The sequence below is a fragment of the Phaethon lepturus genome, unplaced genomic scaffold, assembly GCF_000687285.1.
Source record: "Phaethon lepturus isolate BGI_N335 unplaced genomic scaffold, ASM68728v1 scaffold3601, whole genome shotgun sequence".
NCBI lineage: Eukaryota > Metazoa > Chordata > Aves > Phaethontiformes > Phaethontidae > Phaethon > Phaethon lepturus.
Genome location: NW_010519655.1, coordinates 67,474 through 90,069, shown reverse-complemented (window position 1 = coordinate 90,069; position 22,596 = coordinate 67,474). Strand labels below are relative to the sequence as shown.

At 37.4% G+C, this 22,596-nt stretch overlaps 1 protein-coding gene across 1 annotated transcript in view; it reads left to right on the top strand.

Moving 5' to 3' along the window:
• Positions 1-239: 239 nt before the first annotated feature.
• The window catches only part of LOC104628497 (A-kinase anchor protein 6-like), a gene marked incomplete at its 3' end in the record, with an annotated part of 83,497 nt that continues 61,140 nt past the window's right edge, over positions 240-22,596 (top strand). Inside the window, exons 1-4 of the mRNA XM_010297113.1 lie at positions 240-308; positions 2,652-2,774; positions 20,012-20,108; positions 21,377-21,540. Of these exons, the coding sequence (XP_010295415.1) occupies positions 240-308; positions 2,652-2,774; positions 20,012-20,108; positions 21,377-21,540 (453 nt within the window). The remainder of the gene's footprint in view (positions 309-2,651; positions 2,775-20,011; positions 20,109-21,376; positions 21,541-22,596) is intronic.

Genomic DNA, 22,596 nt, shown 5'->3' with positions numbered 1-22,596 from the left:
CCCCGCGCTGCACGGCCTTCCTTTGCGTTCCTTTGCCTTCCTTTCCCGTCCCTCCGCTTTTTTCGGTTTCTGCAGATGTGCTCTTTTCAACGGTTTCAATAAAATTTTATTGCCGTCATTGAAAATAGTAGGATTACTATGATTTGTGCTGCCTGACGGAAGAAAACCTGCCGGCGCTGGCGGGGGCTCCCATCTGCCGGCGGGGGCTCCCCTCTGCTGTGGGGCTCCCCTCGGGCACCATGTCCCCCGTCGCAATCCTAACGCACCAGGCGGCACTGGTGCTTGCAGCCTTACCTCCTTTTTCTCAGGTAACTTGGCTTATCGTGGTTCTGTAGGAGAATGTACCTATACTTTTTTGTCAAACTAGCCCCCAGGCATTCCCTGCGCCCCACTGGGGCCTGCTCAGGCCTGCAGCCCATCTCCGCTCTGCGGCGAGGGGATACACGCCAGGCTGCTGGAGCCTGCTGCTTGGGGGTTTGTAAGCACCAGTATCAAGTAGCAGGCATTAAAACACGGGCACATTTTGTGAGAGGGCAGAAGGAACTTGGTTGCTAGTAGTTGCTTTTTATACTGGTGCAAGCCTGCAATGTTTCTGAGCACCCTTTTGAAGGCATACAGACATCGAGGTACCGCAGGCAGATGTTATACGTGTCTGTCTCCGTAAAATACATGACACATATACAAGAGAGAGCCTTTCTTCATTTTTTTGTGCTTACCATATCACCTTGTCTCTCAAGGACAGCACATTGCTAAAATGCAGGCAGAGATTTATTGGAGGGACTAGAAGGACTTTACTCCTCCTGCTCCTCTCCCCCTCAGCTCACGTCTCCCACTCCTTTGCCAGTCTGGCATCTCTTAATTCTCCCCTGCGAACTGGAAGAAAGCAAGCAACGGAGCCAGGGGAACATCTTGTCCCCCCTCTGTCTCATGGTTTGACATGGGGGACATAGCCCTTGTGGCGTGACCTGCTACGGGAGAGAGAAGATGCAGCTACATTCATTGCTTGCCCCAGAGTTGATGCACGTCATCTCAGTCACCATATCCACTGGCTTGTTTTTCATGTGTTCCTTCCCCCATTCTGGAATGTCCTGATAAACAGCCTGCAACGAAACCCACAGAATAACAGTTTTCTTCTTAAAATGCTTTGAGATACACTAAATTCCATTAATAGAGATGGCAATAGCCTCCTTCTCATCCTGAGGACTCGTAGGGACTCATGTAAAAAATAATAATAATTAAAACAAAGTCTTCAGAGTGCCTCAGTGAGTGCAGTTATGCCTTGCAGTATGCACTGGAGCGTCCTGCCAGAGGCTAGCTTTGGTTCAGAAGCACTGACACTTCAGCTGGAAGCCAGGAGTTGATTGCTGGACACTGCTTCCTGGCTCAGCGTTGGGCCAAAATGACTCTGCTACCATGAATTTTGAAGGAAGTGTGGCTCTGCTTGCTCTGGGTTATTACCACTGTACTTGTTTGCGTAATGCAGCTGTGCGCCAACGGCTCAAACTTCTGTTTCTGACTCATTTAGAATTCCAATTTCATGTGCCACTTTGGAGAAGCGGATTTGGGCTCCTGAGTCACTCGGGAATCTTTATGAGTTTTATGTTTAGCTTGCTTTTAGCTTTTTGAATGGACTAATAATTACCAGAAATCATTCCATAAATAAAGCGGTGAGAGTGAGATACTGAGTGTGTATACCGAGTTGCTGTCCAACTGGAAATTAAAATTCTCACTGTGCTGTGAAATTCATAGTTAATAACTAGTAATATAGTCAGTATTAGATCTAACTTAATCTAGTCTTGCTATGCTTGTAATAGATGGACATTTCTTCAGAGTTAATTTGCAGGGTGCTTATAAACATCACGGTCAGTTTATTCCATTTACTCTCTTGCTTTGTGGTGGATAAGACTTCGGTAAAATTATCTGTACTCAGTATGTGCCTATAGTATCATCCAATCATGTAAATTCAGGGCACTATTTTTAATCAGACAATATAATTGGTACTAATCTTGAAATAAATGGTGCTCCTGAGAAGCAGGAGCTCCTGTCTTCTCAGGAGCACCATCTGTGTGGCTCATATGCAATCAGCAATATTTATATTAAATGCTATATATTCTGCCTCACCTCCTGTTTGATTTCTTCTCTCTGAGTCTCATGCTATGAACCAAAACAGGAATCACAAGACCCAAGTTCTGACAAGTAGTTTCTTCCCTCAGTCTACTGACGTATACCTTGTTAATGCAGCTTTTTTCAGCACTTTTCTTAACCAACAGTGCTCATGCTACACCCAGGCTGCCCAGTGCAAGGTCTTCAGCTCAATTTTCATTGTAATCTATGTGCAGGTTTTTATATATCCCCTTCATATCTTCTAAAACTTTGCTGTTTTCTCCATTTCGTTACAGTCATATGGATCTCACATTGTCCTGTCCCAAAACGTCACCTTAGCTTATCCCGAGAAATGCCGTTCTGCTCCTCATTTACTAGAAGGCTACTTGCTAATTGTTTTTTGCTTTGCATGCTTGTAAAAGGCAAAATTTTACTGTACAATACTGTCCTGGCTTAAAAAAAAAATCAACTTGAGCATACATTTTTCAGGTTGCCATTTTATTAACAAATATGCTTTTCTTGTTCTTTCTTTTTTCTTTTCTGGTAAGGGGTTTGTAAGCAAGCTGGATGAATTCATTCATTGGTTAAATGAAGCTATGGAAACAACAGAGAATTGGACTCCTCCTAAAGCAGAGACAGACAGCCTTAAACTGTACCTGGAGACACACTTGGTAGGACAAGATCATACTATGATTACTATCAGTAATTGAAGTGTTCTGCTGTGCTTTTTATTTGCTTATTATTTTTTAATTACTAGTGTGCATCTATATTTTAAAGTAAGATCTGCAGCATTGTCACTTATTTTAATGAAAATACCAACAAATTATTTTCTGCATTTGAAATATGTGCTGTCAGCTTTTTAAAAAATAAATTTAAAGCAAGAATTACATTGCAATTCAGAAATTATCTCCAAAACTGAAAGAAAAAAGCAAAGGCAATAGCAAAAGGAGGAAGGATAATGTTTTTTCTGCTGATCATTCCTAGGATTTTTACTACATTGCAACATTATCAAAACTCTTACTAGTAAGGAACTGTTATTCTCTCTCCCACAGTTTTAACATAGTACAGAGTCATTTAAATAAGATATTTGAAATAATTATTTCAATCATTTTACTCAGCGTGCATTTCTGTCATGTAATTAGTACAACTGTCACTAACCTTATTCTTGTGCAAAAAGCTAAAACATTGGGTGGAAGTGGAAAACACTTGGATGAATAATCTTGTGAATATATTAAAGGGTAGAGTTATAGATTGAGAAATATTTGATAAACCTCCGGAGACTTTCACTGAATTCTTCCAAGAGCTGTTTCTGGTTATGAGGAGGTGAAGCAAAGACCTGAATTAAACAGGTTATTAAGTCCTCAAAAGCAAAACTTTATGATGTAGGTAGAGAATAGAGATCAATGTATTCTGTTTAACGGGTAGGTAACTTAGTAGGTAAACTATCTTGTAAAAAGAAAAAAAAAGAATGGAAAATTAAGCTAAGAAATTCCCGCTCCCTCTCCCAAAATCTTAGGTTCTTGCCAGTATGAATTGGAAGAAAACCCAGTGATAGCACTATTCTGAGCCAAGGAGCTAGACACTCCAGCTAGATAAAATGGTGCATTCACTGAACCCACATCAGAGCATCAACCCTCAAAGCTCTGCTTCATTTCCAGTCTCTGATAATCTGATGGCGAAAAATTATTTGACAGTCCCAGGAAGTCACGTGATGCATTACAGGAAAAAATGTCATCTTAATCCCTACCATAATACTGGAGTGACCATTTTGAAATTAATTAAGTATACATTAACCACATATACAATTAGAACCAAACTGAAAACTGTCTTCAGAATTTCAGCTACACAGAAAACTCTTCTGTGTCTTTTGTTCTTAAACATTTCTGTAGTAGTAGCGGAGTAGTGTTTTTGTTTTGTAGTAGTGCCTATGGGCAGCCACTAGATTAACTTCCCATTGTGGTCTATCAAATGCAGTACGAAGATACTGCATTTTTGCCTTACGTTGCAGATTTTGGATTTTTTGGCAGAGTTTGGATTTTTTCCTTGTACCGCATACACTCATTCCCATGATTCCCATTATGTTCACAGGTGCTCTGAAGACACAGAGCACATCGTGAGATCAGACCTCAGAAAAGGCATTGGTCATTTCAATTTGTTTTCCTCTTACTCTGCAACATGAAACTTTTGGAGAGATGAGTTTTTATGAGTAGAATTGCAATTTTCACTCTTGGCTGAATAAAAAGAAATATATTCCAGGAACAGGGCAATCACCAGGCTGAGTCTCTGTCACAGTCAGTTTCTTTTTCCCCTTCTTCCCTGGGCAGGAGCACAGTAGCTCTTTTGCAGGCAAATGACTTTCAACTTTGCCTTGTGGTTCTGTGAGAGGTGAGGCCAAAAGCATCTATCAGACTGTAATGTGGAGTAGTAGCCCAGAGGCAACTCCTTCATTGCTAGAGGTAGTCAGAATAAATGAGTATGTGGGCACTTGTACAGCACCACTTTGCCCTGTAAGTACTTAGGCTCCTAGCTGTACTCTGTATATTTGCATATATTTGGGGTAAGAAAATTTTTGTATGTTTCAGGATGACTGTGTTATGAAATAAGATGGGTTTTTGCATTACTTCTGTGAAGAAGTAAAATGTCTAAAGAATGGCTCAGTTTCAATTTCATGACATTATAATTATTTTTAGGCATATATAGCCAGTGGAAAAAAATCATTGCACAACCTGAAATAAGGTATCTGTGACTTTTCTTTTGGGATTTCAGAAAACATATGCTGTCATATTTGTTTCCACACAGATGAACTATTAAAAGACAGAGCATTTTTATAGTGGGGAAGATAGTTATTTCTATTAATTAGATTGTCAGCTCTTCAGTGGCATTTGTCTGTCAGAAATCCTGATCTGTGTTTAAGCAGAAGTATATGAACTTCAGTTCACATTAAGCTCAATGTTAAAATTTCCCTTGGTTGAGCACTGTAAGACAATGGTGATCCAGGTCTTTGTGAGGGTACTTCTACTGCTTATTTTCTTCTTTTGCCAGTCAGGTTATTCATGCTGTCAGACTCATGTAAAATTTGTTGAAGTAGAGGGGGCTTCATACTTTATAAGTTTAGGTTCCAGACTTATGGGCTCCTAGTACAGACACTGGTAGCAAACTAACCTGGAAAACAAAGAGACTGTGTTGGTTCTTTTCAATATGCTGCATCTGCACTAGCAAACCTCATAACTATGATTCCTCACTGGTGCAGATTTTTTGGTTGTAGAAGGAGTGAAAACTCGGTGTAGATTAGTATTTTTATTTTTATTAGTAGAGACAAGGCCTTAGCCTTTGGCACAATTTATCAATTTCACCACCTGTGATATTGTTTCCTTGGAAATATGTTTGTTGCAATAACAAAATTAGTGCCATAAACAGAGAATATTTTGCATTCATGAGTTAAGTCTCTGCTGTCAAAATCTAAGAAAAGAAAATATGGGAGCAGGAAAACAGAAAAATGTGCTCGTTCTTTTTCTCATTATTGGCTGGGAAAAGTCTTGCAGAGGAGACAAGGACAAGGTTGTGAACATCCTCCAAATTTTTCAGTAGACAAAATTCTTGGCTGTCATTTTAGGGTCCTGATGTAAATTGTTGATAAAGGATTGAATTTTAAAGTCTCTCCTCACTCAGCCTTGCTTTTCTACATCTCTGACATTTTGAGAAATGGTGTGGCACAGACACCTAAAAGAGAGTGTGTTTATTAAAAAAAACCACCACCACAGGAAACCTGTAACATCAACTTATTAGAATCTTTGCATAAGGTAAAGCTCACATGAGGAGTCAAATCTCCAGAACAGCATGGCAATGCAAGACTCTGTTACGAGTGTCCTTGTATGACATCTTCAGCTTAAACTGATAGAACTCCCCAAACTATTATTCTAGTTAATTCTTTTACCTGGTCTGGCAAGATTGTCCACCCAATATGTTAATCAGCACTTTGAAGCATATGAGTAGTGTCTGTCTATTGCTCTTGGCCCAGCAAGAGCTGCCTCCAGGCATCACTGTGACTGTCTGAATGTCCCACTTGGGCAGCTCCAGAAATAATTAGTGAGGCACTTTTTTGTGAAGCTGGAAGGCAGCTTCTCCTCAAGTTGGTCCATTGTTCCCAACTAGCCCCATATCTCATCTGTGCAGACACTAGCTCAGGAGTTCCTGGGCCACCCAGGGAACTCACCACTAAGCGTGCACACAGGCACAGCCCCGATACCCAAATACACCACAATTGTAATTACTAACTGTAGGACAAATTGGAATTTCATTCGTAAATCACAGTTACAACTTAAACTCCATAGCTTTTGCCATGATGAGTAACTATATGATTTGGTAAGGAGTATTGAGTTTTTTTCTACAAATTGAAAGGTAGTCTACATCTGGAATGTGTGCCACAATAGATGGTCTTCAGCTTGGAGGAAGGTTTTCTTGCAAATTTTAAAACCCAACTTCCTGATTTACTGCAGAGCAGAAGTTGCTATGTGCTTCATTTTAGATAACACCAAAGCACAAAGCTATCAATGCAAATGCTCTCAGAGACCCCTGGAATAGTGACTGAAGTTATTCTTTCTGTTTTACGGGTCTTCACAACTGAGTAACATTGGCGAAACTGATTTGGGAGCTGTGTGCTTTGCATTCATACGGGAGGGCTGACACGGAGCTGAGCTGCCACCGCTTGAACTTCTGGCACCCCTGCAGGCAGCCACCCAAGCTGGCAGGTGTTGAAAACACTAATATGTTTTCATAAAACAGGGGTGTTTTTCAGCAGAAATCTGCTTTGCCACAAAGACCTCAGTCAGCCCTACTAGAGAAAAAAGTGAGGCAGATTTTGAATTTTTTGATGATTAGGCTCAAATCTCTTTCTAATGAAAAGATACCTTCATTGACCTTACCAAAAAGGAACTTCTGAAAATGGTTTCTGATTTGCTTTATTTTTTGTAGCGATTCTTTTCTGTTATGCTGATTCTTGCCCATTGGCACCCTGATCAAAATCAGCTACTAGCAGACTCTAAGCATAGACTTGGTGGTATGCAAATCAGTTCTCATCAGAAACAGTGTCCTGAAGGCAGCTTATGAGCTAAAAGCATCTGTCTGTATGGTACTGCTGTGTTTGGGAAACCAAACAGACTTTCTTACCAGCTCAACAAATAAGAATTCACCATGTTAGTTTGCTAAAATTTGCATTTTACCGATCTTTATCCCCGACCCCAAAAGATACATTGTTTTAGCACAGTAAAGAAGTAAGCTAGCAAATGAGGAAATGTGAAGAACCGCTGAGGAAAAGGCTTAGACAAAAGGCACTATATATATTTGCTGAGGCCTGGGACTTCTAATTCTGTAGTCTTAACTTTTCTGTTTGTTGTTAACACAGTACTCTCTTTTCTTGTTGCTGCATAACTCCTAGTCATGCACCTAGTACTGCGGTGTGCTCTTAGGTCTTTTCGACAAAGCCATTTCTGTGTCTAGTGTCATACTTAGAGATAGATAATGCAAGAATTTTAAATGGAAATCTAAAAATAAAAAATACCTTATTTTAAACTTATTTGATGGAACTCTTTGAATCCTTCTTGCATTATTAGTAGATGGTGATAATATTTTTCAGTGGAGATAAAATTAATTAAGGAAAGGCCATCTTAGAATTTTGGAACAAGTAGTCAGGCATTTTTTTCCTAAGAATCTTACTCTTCAGAATTTCTGTATGATTAAAATTCTGAAATCTTGAGTACAGGGAACATAGAAGATAGAGAGCAAGAAAGTAATGATAGATTTTTAATTTTTTTTCCAAAAACAGCTAATGAATGGTCAGAGGTTCCCATGATGATGTACTTTCTTTCAAAGTGGCTGTCGTCTTCTGCCGTTTTGAGTGTGACGGTGGCTATAACCTGACTACATTTAAGTTTTCAGTTTGGAAGATAGCGAATCATAGACTCATAGAATAGTTTGGGTTGGAAGAGACTTTTAAAGGTCATCTAGTCCAACGCCCCTGCGGTGAGCAGGGACGTCATCAACTAAATCAGGTTGCTCAGAGCCCCGTCCAACCTGACTTTGGATGTTTCCAGGGATGGGGCATCTACCACCTCTCTGGGCAGCCTGTGCCAGTGTTTCACCACCCTCCTTGTGAAAAATTTCTTCCTTATATCCAGTCTAAATCTACCCTCTTTTGGTTTAAAACCGTTACCCCTTGTCCTATCGCTACATGCCCTTTTAAAAAGTCCCACTCCAGTTTTCTTATAGGCCCCCTTCAGGTACTGGAAGGCTGCAATAAGGTCTCCCCGGAGCCTTCTCTTCTCCAGGCTGAACAACCCCAACTCTCTCAGCTTGTCCCCATAGGAGAGGTGCTCCATCCCTCTGATCATTTTTGTGGCCTCCTCTGGACCCTCTCCAACAGATCCAGGTCTTTCCTGTGCTCAGGGCTCCAGAACTGGACGCAGGACTCCAGGTGAGGTCTCACCAGAGTGGAGTATAGGGGCAGAATCCCCTCCCTTGACCTGCTGGCCACGCTGCTTTTGATGCAGCCCAGGATACAGTTGGCCTTCTGGGCTGCAAGTGCACATTGCTGGCTCATGTGCAGCTTTTCATCCACCAGTACCCACAGGTCCTTGGCAGGGTTGCTCTCAATGTTTCACTTTACTCTCATTGTAACTAAGGATATAAGATATCCTTAGAAGGTGGTTTCCTGTTTCTCCAGATAGCACAAAGAGGAATTGTTTGTCACTCATGGAAAGAATGGAGGAGGATGGCCTCTGTGAAAATAATTAATTGTTCACACCAGAGCTATTTGCTTGTTGTTTTTTTTAAAGCAAAAATATATGATCTGTTTAGTTGAAACTAGAATGGCAGATATTGTTCTGTAGAAAACACAAGTGGCTAAGATTGTATGGAGTCATTGCAGTAAAAGCATTGTTTGGGTATGCCAAATGATAATTTCCATGAATCAGTTTCTTGGTTTTCTTCTCTAATAAATTGTGTGATCCCTGTCTATAATTTTTACCTCAATTTAGTTGCAAGCTTTGTGCCACATTAAGTACTTTTTAGCCCGGAATTGTTCCATTATATTAACCTTCTCAGTCACCATATTTACTTTACATGCTCCAATCTTAAAAATATCATAGACGAAGTATCACTATTATTTCAAACAAATTATACAAGTTGATTCACAGTAACATTTGCTTCTCTTCTGTATAGGAAGTGTAGATGTCATCTCCATTCCAAAACCAAATTCTTCTTAAGATATGGGAGTTTTGAGAGTTTTATTATCTAATGAGAAATTAAATAAGAATTTTCCTGTGTCCAGCATAAATGTTTTTGGCCACACCATGGCTCAGTGCTTTCTTAGCTGTAAACAGCAAATACTTTCATACAGAAAATAGATTGTATTTTCACATTTAAGAAATTATGTTGGTGAAATAATGATGCTTCTGTGATAACTCGTGATAACTGATCGTCTGTTTGGAACAAGTCTGCTATGTCTGAAAAAAATAATCATTCTCATCTCCCTGGAAAATCTCATTTTCTGAAAAATGTCAGTTTAGAGAAGTATTAAATACCTGTTCTCATTGAAAATAAGGCAAAATACACATACCTTGGACTAATCTACTGGCTGTCTTTGTGGTAGCAGTGGTAACAGTAATTTTATTAAATGTATTAAAGGCTGTGAACTGGCAAAATTATGTACTGTGCTTTTGCTACATGGGCATTTCCAGTGTTCATGGCAGACAGTTTAGATTTTTTTCCTCAAAATACAGAATAGTATCTGTAGGATGATGGTGCTAAAGAGTCTGACCACCATGAGTGGACTAATCTCTTGCCTCTCTAAGGACTTTGGTTTGAATCTGTTTAGCCTATTGTTAGTTTGAATTTCTGAATTTTATGCTGTTATCTTGAAAGGTACTTTTGGTATGCATGGGTTCGTGAATGTATGTCCTTTTAGATAGGAAGCAGCCTGCAGAACATATTAATCAGAGATATAGGCTAAATCCAGCAGATTTCAAGTAACACAGGCAAATAAAAGGACTTAATAGGAAGTAAGTCATCAACCTTAAACAAAGGGTGTACGTTCAGCTTTTAAAATCTATAAACCCAATAACCTCTATGTAAGTTTTTCTGTTTCTTGAGTTAAAGTGTTCGAGAGCATCAGAAGGAAATCTTGCTGCCATTTAATACATTTGGCTGTACCTGTGGTGTTGTCTGGAGCCACAGAGTGTATGGTTGCTGGCAGTGGGAATAATAGAGGTTTCTAAACTATTTAGACTGTTCTTTAGAATTTCAGTGACTTTTTTGCAGACTAAGTAAGAGAAAAATCAGATATATAAGAGGAAGTCCAGGTATATATTCAGTTAATCACAGTACTGTTGTCCTGACCAATACAGAAATACTGCATGTGATCTAAAACTGTTTCCCATAAGGTCATGCAATGAAGAAGAGCTGACACATATCTATTCTTTGTAAGGAGGAGGAGTGGGCCATGTTTATGCTCCCAACATCACAGAAGTAGGAGGTCTGTTGTGATGGAGATCTGTTATTACTATGTGTGTTTTTAATGAAGGAAGGGACTGTCTATTTACTGTCCTCTCATACTGTTGCTACCAGCTGTTATCACACAGTTCCACACAGGAAGTTAATTTTGTGCAAACCTGTAGCATAAGCAATGATTTCTTAATAAATTTTCAAGAGTGCTATTTTTTTTCTGAACTTGTCTTCCAAACGTATAGATACCTAACCTTGTGTAGGTACTTTGTACAGCTGTGAAGAAAAAAAAGATACTGCAGGTACTTTGGTTTTTGATTGTTTCAAACCCTCCCAGATTCCTTTTCTTCTCTTTGCTAGCATCCCAAATTTACATAGTTGTGCACAGGAAGGGGGTAGGACCCCACAATGAAAGTTAGCACTGGTGGGCCTGCCTGTAACATACTAGTTGCTAACTAGCTCCACACAGGAGGCTGTCCCAGCTTTTTGAGCACAGAGAGCTGCAGCTTGCTCTGGTCAGAGGAGGAGTTAAACCAAAGGCAAAGCATATCAGGACGTCGTCCTAACATAGCTCTGCTGCTTCTGCTGAAGGAGAAGGGAAAATTGTAATGTCCAAAATCTAAACTCTGTCACTTGTTTGAAGATTTTGAAGTCTTTTGATCTAAGTGTCTAGAAATATAGTGTATGAACAAGTTTGATCTATGTTCAAGAAAAACTGTATTGCTCTTGGAGTCTTTTTGAATTATGATGTTTGACATTTAAAATTTAGAATTTTATTTTCACCGATATCCAGGATGCTTTTAAGCTAATGTTTATTGCTTTGAAGGAGAGAGCGATGAGACCCTTAAAACACAGTGTTGTTTTACATGCAAGAATATAGAGGGTGGTATATTCCTTTGAGTGTGTATTAAATACCTCATGTAGTTTTTTTAGCAAACAAGGCCAAACAATGTCATAGAGCACGTTAAAACCCAGATTGTTCAGACTTTGGGAAATGTTTAAATTCATTTGCACTTGTGGGCAAAGCTGATTACAAGGCAGGGTAACTTTATTTGGCAGTGTTACAAATGTTCATCCCTTCTCAACTCTCACCACCCAAAACTGTAAAACTCTTGGGCGGTGAGGTATTCCAAAACACAGATACTACAGTATGAGCACTGAAAGTTAGGGATTCCACTGGGTCCACTGTGTCTGGCCTGCAGAAGAAATTGTTTGTGTGCAGGGGATTCAGTGCCTGTAATAATATAATGAAATCAAAGTGGCATTATAAAATATTTTGAACTAACTTGATCAGGAAATTTCAGTGAAAAAATAGTTCACATAAGTGCTGACTTAGAAGCTTTATAGCAATTGCAGAAAAAACACTCTTTGAATGACAGCTTGGTCATGCTCTTTACACTAATTTATCATTGTAACAACTTTTAAAACACCTTTGCTTTGAAAGTAATTTTTATTTTATTAGTAAATTGCGTAATGCTTATGTAGGAACTCTGTAATTTTTATGTATATTAAAATGTATTCCATTGCCTAAAATTTTAGTATGCTGGTATGAACAATATAGATGTAGTCTGTAATTTATTTTTGAAAGTGAAATGAATCTTAGTTTTTAAAAAATTCTGAGATTGGAAATCATTAAAAGTATATAATGCCAGGATCTCAATGCAACAAGCACACTTTCTGCAAAATTTAAACTCTATTTCCTTTTACTTACCTGCCAAGAGATATGGTCCACTCCCATGGGTTCTGTGCTATGTCTCTCAGAGGCATAATGTCATTCACACTTTAAGTACTAGAACTAATATAATTGCTGTCTGTGTTTTGGTGTCTGCAATGCCAAAGCTTTCAGCAGAAATATAGAAAATTTCGGGGCATGAATGGAGGTCTTGACTGGTAAATGTTTTTCTTTGCATCTCCTATGCTGTTTTTTTTTTTTTTAATTTCTTAGTTCTACAGATGAATTGGGTTAATAATTTGGGATCTCCGTTTATTAGATATATTTTGTTAAGAAGGCATTTTAGTTCAGCTTTAAATTGCGTAAAACTTCATATCTATACATATATAAAAAGAAAACTATGTGTCCCTCATATTCCCCTGAAATTTTAATAGGACTAAAATCCTTCAAGGATTGTTCTAAAACTACATAGAGTTATTTCATGCCAGTGAGTGCTTTTTGGTATGTATGTTATATATATTATTTAAATATAAATTTACTATATATTTTTTTTTCTCCCTTAGTAACTCCATGTTTGCCAAAACTGCTATGTCACATGAATTTATCTTTGGGTTGGAAAGCTTTTTTTCTCTTGGCTGGCTTTTTTCTGCATGTGGTAGGATAATACAACTTAGGCATATTTTGATGAAATAGCTTTCAGGCATGATAGGTCTCCAGGTGGAAGAAGTGTACCTAGAAACATGTAAGATCAGCTAGACAAATGTCATCTTGATAGAAAAGAGAGTCAGAAGACTGTGACTTCTGCAGATTATTTCCTGAGTATCTCAAGAAGACAAGAAGTGACCAAGGACAGTTATTATATGATGGAATGGATGTGCAGTTCACCATACTTAGCAATTGTTTCATTGCGTAGCCGTTTTGCCCGTGCGCTTTCCTGCCTGTGTTCTTCCGTCCCTCCTTGTCCCTTGATAATAAACAAACTAAGATTCAATTTAGGAAGCCTTATGTTAACTTTTTTTTTAACAATGTAAAATGTTTAGACAGACAAAAGCAAAGAGAAAACTATGTAGTGAAACACAAAAAAGAAATTAGAGTTGGCAGCAGAAGAATTTATATGAGTTTGAAATATGAAATATCTGCAAAAATAGCCCCTATGCCTTCTAAACTAAACGTGCAAAATAGGCTTCCTGGAGAGTTGGGCTAACCATCCTTTTTCTCCACATCTAGAATTATGCATTCAAAACTTGGCTAAATTACCTAAGAGATGACAATCTCAATGAGGAATGAGAAACAGAAATTGGGGGACCTAAAATATTTAATGTGAGGAAGACTGTGCTATTTATAGTTAAGAGGTAACAAAGGGAAAAAACATGTATTGCTTAAGTCTGGAATGGCAAAAGCTGCGACAAAGAAAGGGGTGAGGTGGTTTTACACAAGTATGAATTACTGTAGGACGACTGGGGTAGAGCCTGCCCCTTTGTATTTAGTTTTTCTGGCCAGTCACAAATTCTATGGCATGTGAAAGACCTCAGCTACTACTCTGTCAGCACATAACATTGCAGTCCTTACTCCTACATTTTTATCCAGTCTAGATTTAAAGGTCTCAAGGGATCAGGGCTTTCACGATTTCCCTTAGGAGATTATTACGCAATCTATTAGATCTGACTTTCGGAGGAAATTTCACTGGTATTTATCTTAAATTTTCTCTTTCTTAATTTAATTCCATTAGCCCCATCTACCATACCCTCTGATACTGTACTATGCTAATAAGTCTTCTTTCTGCTCGGTGTTCAGATTCGTGGAATATAAGTAGATAATAATGGCCTTTTCTCTTAATCATCATTTAATCAGTCTTGTTTATTTCTTATAATCTTCCACCATTTCCACCTTTAAACATACTTTGTTTGCTCTTCACTAAACTCCCACCAGTTTGTCTCTTCATAAATGTACTTGATCCTCCCAGGCAAAAAGTACATTCAGATCAAGTGAAAGGTGGAGAATGCATATCAGTGATCAGAAGGTAAAATCATTCCCAGGGTTGCTATAATTATCTCATTACTAAACATTTTGAACTCAGAATGTTCAGTTAATATTATGTTTAAATGAATTATAAACTTACACAAAGAAATTGTCTGAGCAGTCAAACCATCTTACATCTGATCTACAGTGGCACAATGCCAACATGAGATGATGATTATGGGTTTTCAGTAGTGAGGTTCCCAGATCAGATTTATGTCAATATTAAAGGCATTTTAGATTATAATCTGATATTTTGCATCAACATAGACAGTGATATTGTTATTTTGCCTGTTTTTATCTGCTTAGAGATGCCAGTGGAAGGAATTGCCCTTAGAGAAATCCAAGAAATTACTGTCTCTTAAAGCTTTCTCATTGTTGCAGGGGGGAGAAGACCACATCTTCTTTCCACTAGCTATTTAATCTTAAAAAATACCTACCAGTTCCCATTGTTTGCAGAAGGAAATAAAAAAAAATGTGTGGTTCAGCTAAGGAAAATGATGGTGATATTGTATTAGGCATTAGAGATTTTCTTAGCAGTTGGTGATAATGGGCCCCTTGGCCATCATTGCTATGGGGAGGGTATGTTCTCAAGTCTCAGGGAGAGAAGAAAAAGACCCTTACTGGGTGCTGCTGCTTCAGAAGAGGATTCACCATGTTCTCCTTAATAAGCAAAGGTAGAATCCCTGCTATTGTGGTAAAAATCAACCTTTACTCTGGAAGTGCATAAAGCATTTCCGTAGTGCTTGTGTTCTTTTTAACAGGTGGAGTGTCACTCTGATAGAGATACAGCTTAAAAGAAAAGAAGAAAATAAAACATTCTTTATAGTCACCTAGGTTTTGTGGAAAACATGAACAAAGGAGATGTTGACTGCAGCGTTTCATATGTAACATTTAATTCCCAGGAAAACGTATTCTAGTGACTCCTAATACTAAGAAGGCCTTATGCCCCTGATGAAAAATGTGAGGCTTTCCTAAATAAGATATTTCCCAATTGTTAAAAAGTCAAATAGTTTGAGGATATATTTGTAGAAGTAGCGTGTGAAATGCACTATTTCATAGAATATAGGATATTTTCCATGTACAAATTGCATATGAATATCCATTTTATATAACCATTGGCCAATTAATTATGTATTTAGTATTATGTCATTAGAATGCTAAATATATGACCATTTTCATGTTAATATAAGGGCAGCTTACATGGTAATTATTTTTTTGATGTGCTGAGTATCATTGGTAGGTAGTGTTCAGGAGAATGAAGATATCACTACATTATTGTGAGGCTTATTAGTTTATTAACTCAAGTACGTAAATACTAGGCAGTGACCAGAGACTTTCTGTGTGGTCATAACTCCTCAAGAAAAAAAAATAAAAATAGACAGCTACCTTTCCACAACCAAAAGTATCTTGGTATTTTGTCATAGCAAGCTATTGGGAGGTAACTGTGCCAGGACCAATGCGGTTGCAAAAGTAACTGAATATTAAGAATATAAGAATAAATTTTCAGGAACTGTTTGAAGTCATATTCCCTTTAAGACAAATGAAATGTGATAATTTAAAAAAAAAATTCAACATCAGTTATTTTTTTAGAGATTATTAGTATACAGCATATATTTAATAAATGTGACACACATTTGTTGCTCTATTTGCGTAGCATTTTGCTGTGTGTTAAAACTGTCTCCCTATCCAAAACATAACATTGCTGATAATATTTGTGGGAGTTTGGTTATCTCTCCAGGATTGTCTCAGTCAAAGAATCCCATTTCTTTTCTACCAGAAACTGTTCCCATCACTCTGAATTTCACAATTTAATGGTATCTGTCACAGTGAGTGTTATAATTAGACGTGTTACATTCTTAGCCAAAATATACATTCAACTGTACCTAAATATAGAAGCCTATCTTTTAGTAATACTGTGGTTTTCTCCAAAAATGCAAATGACTATTAGGAAATTTTAAATTAAGTTTTTTATTTCAAATTCTAAAATCATAGGTCACTTAGATAATTTTAATTGTCTGTACCATTGCTTTAAAAAATAAATGCCCTAGAAGCAGTGGTATTTTTCTCAAAGGTATTTAAACTAATCTATATTTATGTATACATTGTAGGTTCATATGATACCCACATAGCAATTTATTTGCGTTTCAGACACACAAAGTACACTGGAAATAATTAGTTGGGCACATCATGACTTAAAAAAAAGCATGCTATGCAAAGTCTGTGTGCCTCTGGAATAGTTGACTGGCCTTACTGCGAACATGAATTGTGTTTTACCAAATTGTGGTGGTGGTGTGTTGTTGTGTTTTGCCAAATTACAAGGATTTGCTAAAGGACAGAGGGTTGCAAAACAGTTAAAGATTGCGTACCAGAGCTCGATATGTACATACTGTAGGTTATCTACTCAATAGAAGTTTCCTAAATGTAAGTATCTACAGCCATAAAATAAATCCTCAGGGGAATGTAAAATAAATGTTTTTTCAAATAGTTTTTCTCATCCCCAGTTGTATAGACAAGTCAGCTGAGAGGGAGAGATTATTATAGGCTGGAAAAGTGCACTCTTATTTTTAGTATGTTCACAGCCCAGTACAGATGGGGAGGTGCTGCTTTTTTTCCCCATGGAGGTTCTGCAGTATTGTTGTCTGATGGATCAATGTTTCCTAAAAGTCAGCAGAAAGCTTCATTTTGTGAAGGCTGGGCTCCTTCACCCCATGCAGTCAGCAGAAGATAGCACTCCTGGGGCTTTGTACTTACGCTTTTGGAGTCTTTATTCCTGTTTATTCACAGTTCTGTAGCTTTAATAAAACTGCATGATTCCTGCCTCACTTTTCTCTTGCTAAATAAGAACAGTTGATATTTATATATAGGTTCATGGTAACTGGGAAAAGTGTAGAGAACTTCATAAGGAAGTTTTGCTTGTTGCAGCTTGTAAACAACATTACATACACTGTAGTGCTAGGGATGACACTAATGTGTTGTTTAAGAATCTGCTGTCAGGCCAATGCACATGCATTTTCCATAATGTATATGTGCTCATGTGTGATATTTAAACTGTTTCATAGCTGCAAATGTGTCTGGAAAAATGGCTTTGATTAATTGACTTCACTCCTCCTTTCCTCTCTTCAGATGCAAAGGCTCCATTCATTATCAGGGACGATCAGAGGAGGAAGGCAGCAGTGTACCTGAGTCACATGCTGTTAGGGTTACAATTTTCCAAATGCCATAAGTAAACAGTATGGAAAGGGAAATATCCAGGATGGGAGAGGACCTCTGTGTTTACAGGTCCTCTTCCATCCCAAATATTTGGTCTGATTTTACCTTTAGCAAATTTGCATCTCTCCATTGTATATACATGCAATACTTGTTACATCTTCGACTCTGTCTGCCTTTTTCATGTGTCACATTTTCAGCCCCGCAGGTGTGAGGAACCACGAGCACTGATGCACTGATTGAGGGCTATTATTTCCAGTGTCCCTTGTCCATTTGTTCCTTTTTGTTAGGAAATTATCACCCGTAAGAAATTAAATATACATACATAATTCAAAAGCCAAAACTCATACTTCACTACATCAACTGACAATTTCCTTCGCTTATGTTGGTATTTATACTTACATGAATTCCCTCCTTTTGATGCCTCTGTTCTCATAAGAGTTTATTTCTGCTAAGTTTCGTGTATGTTCATGGTATTTGTGCCACACATAATTTATCCATAAAAATCAGAATTTTGCACCAGAAGAATATTTCTAGTCAAAACCCAAAAGTTTGGCCCCATCTTTATTCATCATATTTTGCTTCTTCAGTTTAACATTATTACTGGTTAATAGGTGCACCTGAAAATCAAGCTGTATTGTAGTATCTGGTGCGTTATGTTAAATGAATCTTTTCTAGGACAGCAAGTGTCTTTTTTTTCCTAATGAAAAAGAATACCTCATCTTTTCCAATTTTCCTATCAAACACATCCACATCATCTTGAGACACTGACACATCCAGCTGCATCTATACTCAACTTCAATTATATGAAATTACACAACCTACTCTCAGGTCCTTTAGGTTCTCTTTTGCTGTGTGAGGCACACGCATAGTGCATTTCCTGTGAAGTGCATGATTACAAACTATTCAGCACAAGCCTGTTTTAAGTAAACAGTAAATTAAATATTGTCACTGCTTGTTCAGACGTGCTCTTATGAAGGAAAAAGAACTTCTAGATTTGGGTGCATAAAACTCTAGCTTTAAGAAAGGGGCAGACATAAACTAGGCATCCTTTTTCCTGTTTAACTTCTCTTGGCTGACCCAGTTGTTCAACAGCTGGTACAAAACAGTATATTCAGATGACCATACAAGGAAAATTGGGCTAGACAAAATGCTGAAGGTAGCAAAATTCCTGTTTATTGCTCTTTATTTGAATGGAGAATTCTCAAAAACATTCTGTCACTAACTGTCAGGTAGGCTGCTGCCTGAAAGACTGCTAAGAGTCTGTCTGAGCAACATGCCTCTTTCAACCATGACAAATACAGTAAAAGAACATCATTTTATTACAGTTCTGGCAATACTATTTTCTGCTATGCCAATCAGCCTGACTGCAGGAGTTAGGAGAGAAAGGAAATAGTTGCTTCCCTAAGAAATTAGGGCCTTTGAGTATTTTGTGGTGTCCACTACTACAGTACTAGCATGGTCACTAGTATTTGGAGAAGTATAAATAAGTTTTGTAAAAACCAGAAGCCACCAATGTGTACTTGCAAAGTCTCGTTTCATCTCTGCCAGTTAAGTCGTTCCCAAGAGAAGGCAAAACTCTTTTCTTCCAAGGGGTCAAATATTGTTTTCTTTCATTCTGTAGACATTTCAAAGAGAAAAAAAGAGTTGCATGTTCATGTTCAGGGCTGCACATGATTTATGATTAATTAAAGCAAGTATCCCTTTATTTATTGTATTTTGGGTTTTTTTCTTACACGCAACTATGAGTGAGAAGCTCTGGCAAATAATTGTCAAATTTATCCAAGTTATCAGTGGTGTGTGGCATAACGTATAGTCAGTCATGTTTCTAGTTCCTCTCTCTATTACTAGATTTTAATGCAATTTGTAAAAAGTAAGAATAAATTAAAAAAAGAAACACAGTATTTTAATCATTGTTAAAGCAGAGATACTTTGTAAACGAGTAAAAATATTAGTGCAAAAAAGGATGAAAAATACTTGCTTTACAAATTGAGAATGCGGAGATCTAAAGCAGTCTGATTTGTTCTTTGAAAACGGATGAGAGAGTTAACTCAAACACAATATTAATAGATTTGTTTGAGTGCACATAAGGCCAATATATTCAATGCTGTAATTTTTTTATGGTTTCATAAATAGTGCTATCACCAACATTTCAAAGAAATCTGAAAAAACAGAGCTCATATGTGGTGGCATAAATTTAGTGTATTTTATAGAACACTCTTACTCCAGATATAGCCTACGGGTTGTGACTTTTCATAAAACCTAATGAATTTCTAGATTTGTCAGCTGTTTCAACACAGATGCACTTTGCTGATCTAATGGAAACATTTTGAGCCCAGATCCAAAATATCAATAGCTTTTAGTATCGCAAATTAGTTTGGCTATTGGGTAAATGGGGATGTGGTCCTTGATAAAAAGCAGCAAGTAATTTTGTACATGTGTTTTATGATAACTGCCTCTCCAGTGTCTGATACTGAGTTTCTTTCTCTCTTTTTTCCTTTTCTTTTTTTGCAGAGTTTTAAGTTGAATGTAGATAGCCACTGTGCTTTAAAAGAAGCAGTAGTAGAAGAAGGACGTCAACTTCTTGAGCTTATTGTATCTCACAAATCAGGTAAATCCTTCTGAAATATTGCAAGTCTTTATGTCTCCAGACTATTAAAGAATGAAGAAGCATTGCTGTAAATTACTGCATATATTCACTTCCTTATGTATTATTAATATTTACATTATCAGATTGACCTTCAAGATTTATAAATGTTTCATATACTGCATACAATGCAGTGATACTTATAAAATGAAATACTGCCTGCAAATAGTCTGTTCATTTTATTTTGGTCTTGCTGCTCAGCTGAGTTTCAATTGAAATCACATCACTGAAAACTTCACACTGACACATTCTTTGATGTGCTATGGAAATAACGTTAAGATAATGAATTAGGATTTCAAATACATATGTATTTTTACATACTGTGCATAGGTAATTGCATTGGTAAAGCTTTATTTTGCCACTTAAACTAATTCTTACATTGATTTTAATATATTTATGAGGAATACATTAAAATTAAAACCACCTTTTTCCTTTGGTTAGGCTTGTCTTTTTCTGCAGAGGCCTTGAATTGAGAAGAGGGGGAGAGATATACTGATTTCCCTTTCTCTATCCCTACCACCCCCTATATTTTAAGACGTTTGCGTGACTTGTATGATAATAAGGTTTTAATCAGCATATACTGCTACGGAATGCCATCTTAATTTTGGCCTAGTTAGCATGCTTTTCATCCAGGTTGAAGTTATCCTTTGGTCTACAGTTTTCTCATCGTGTTATACATTGTGTCCCTATTGTTTCACAGCATCAGACAGACCTGTGTAACGTGAAAGTTGTAGGAAATTGGTGACTTCTATGTATAGTTCCAAACAGGTATAGAAGCCATAGCAGAGAAGGGTAGTGCATGTCATCATACACTTAGAAAATGGTAATGTGTAAACTACAGAAAATATTTACAGGAGTTGGAGGTAAGAAAAATGTATTTGGAAGATTATGAAATGTTTCAAGATAAAGACTAGATATTAGAGGGTGAGATTACCATAACATTCCCTACTGCATAGAAATCACAGTTTATGTGGGATTTTCCTTTTCTTGAAATTGTCAGCTTAAACATAATCAAAATTTAACTTGATGGCTAAAAGAAATGTTTTGACCCTATAGCATTGTTTTGTGGTATGAACAATAGCAATGCTTGGATTTATTGCTGAGAAACTGCATTCAAATTCTTGTTGCATTTATTGTTTTAAATATCCTGCTAATTCTTTAAATAAAGAATAATATTTAAAGATGCAGCTGATTTTACTGTTTTTACTTTTTTCCCCTTCATTTTGGAGAAGGACTGAAGGACATGCTGCAGATGATTGCAAGTCAATGGAAGGAACTACAGAGGCAAATCAAACGGCAACACAGCTGGATTCTTAGGGCTCTGGATATCATCAAAGCAGAGATACTAGCTACTGATGTGTCTGCAGAGAATGAGGAAGGGACTGGGAGCCCTAAGGTAAGTGGCTTGAAGTTTGCCTTATTTCCTCTTATTTCCGTCTTCTTTTGAACTAGGCACCACTGAAGTTTTCTTTCCACCCTAAGGCTTTTCATTTCTACTGGGTAAACTTTTTTTTATAAACAAAATGCAATGCCTTACTCTGAAACAATAAAAAATCTTAGAACTTTCAAGTTTTCCAGGAAGACCTGTCTCATTGTGTGTAGAGGGGCATGAGGGGGAACATAAAACATTTAGTAAACAAAACATAAAGCATCTTTAACATGAATAATCAGAATGGTTTTAAATTGTTTTGTTGCAACTATAAATCACTATAATCAGTGCAATCACTCAGCTCTGACATCCATTAGCCGCTTGGTTACAGCAAATTAACAAAGAAGAGAGAAAGTGATTCATTATCTCATTCCTGTTAATGACTATCAGATGCATTGCTTAATTAGGGGATGGCCATTGTAGTGGGAAGAAGGTCATATGCCTTTTCACAAATCTTTTTGCTCTGACTTTAAGTCCTCCATAATAGTGCATGTGTTGAATACAACAAGTACTTTAAGAAAAAGTTATTGACACCTATCATCATTTTGTGGATATTTAATTATTAAAGAGGGCTACAGTACTTAGTAGTTGCCAAACTTAATTTTTTGTATGAGCATTTTAAATACAAACCATGCTTATTCAAATTGGTGCAAGCAGTATAGGGACACTACACACAGTAGAAACTTCTGGCATAGGGTCCAGTACCTTTCACTACCATCAGTAGTAATCAAAGGTGGTTGTGGGAGGGTGCATTGGAAAGTGTTGATTTTTTCCAATGCATTCTAAGCAAAGATTATGCAGCACAGCAATCCAATAACTCTTAATATCTTGGCATGCAGCAGGCTGAAATTTATAGAAACAGTCAAGATTTCTGTTTCTAGAAATAACAGAGATCGTTGTGCTGAGTACATTTTCAGATTCTGATGCCAGACCAATTCTTTGCATTGATATTCAGTACTTCCTCGAGAGTAGTTTGTAGAGTGACTGTTGACTAGGATTACATGAAATGTTCTGGTGTTTTCT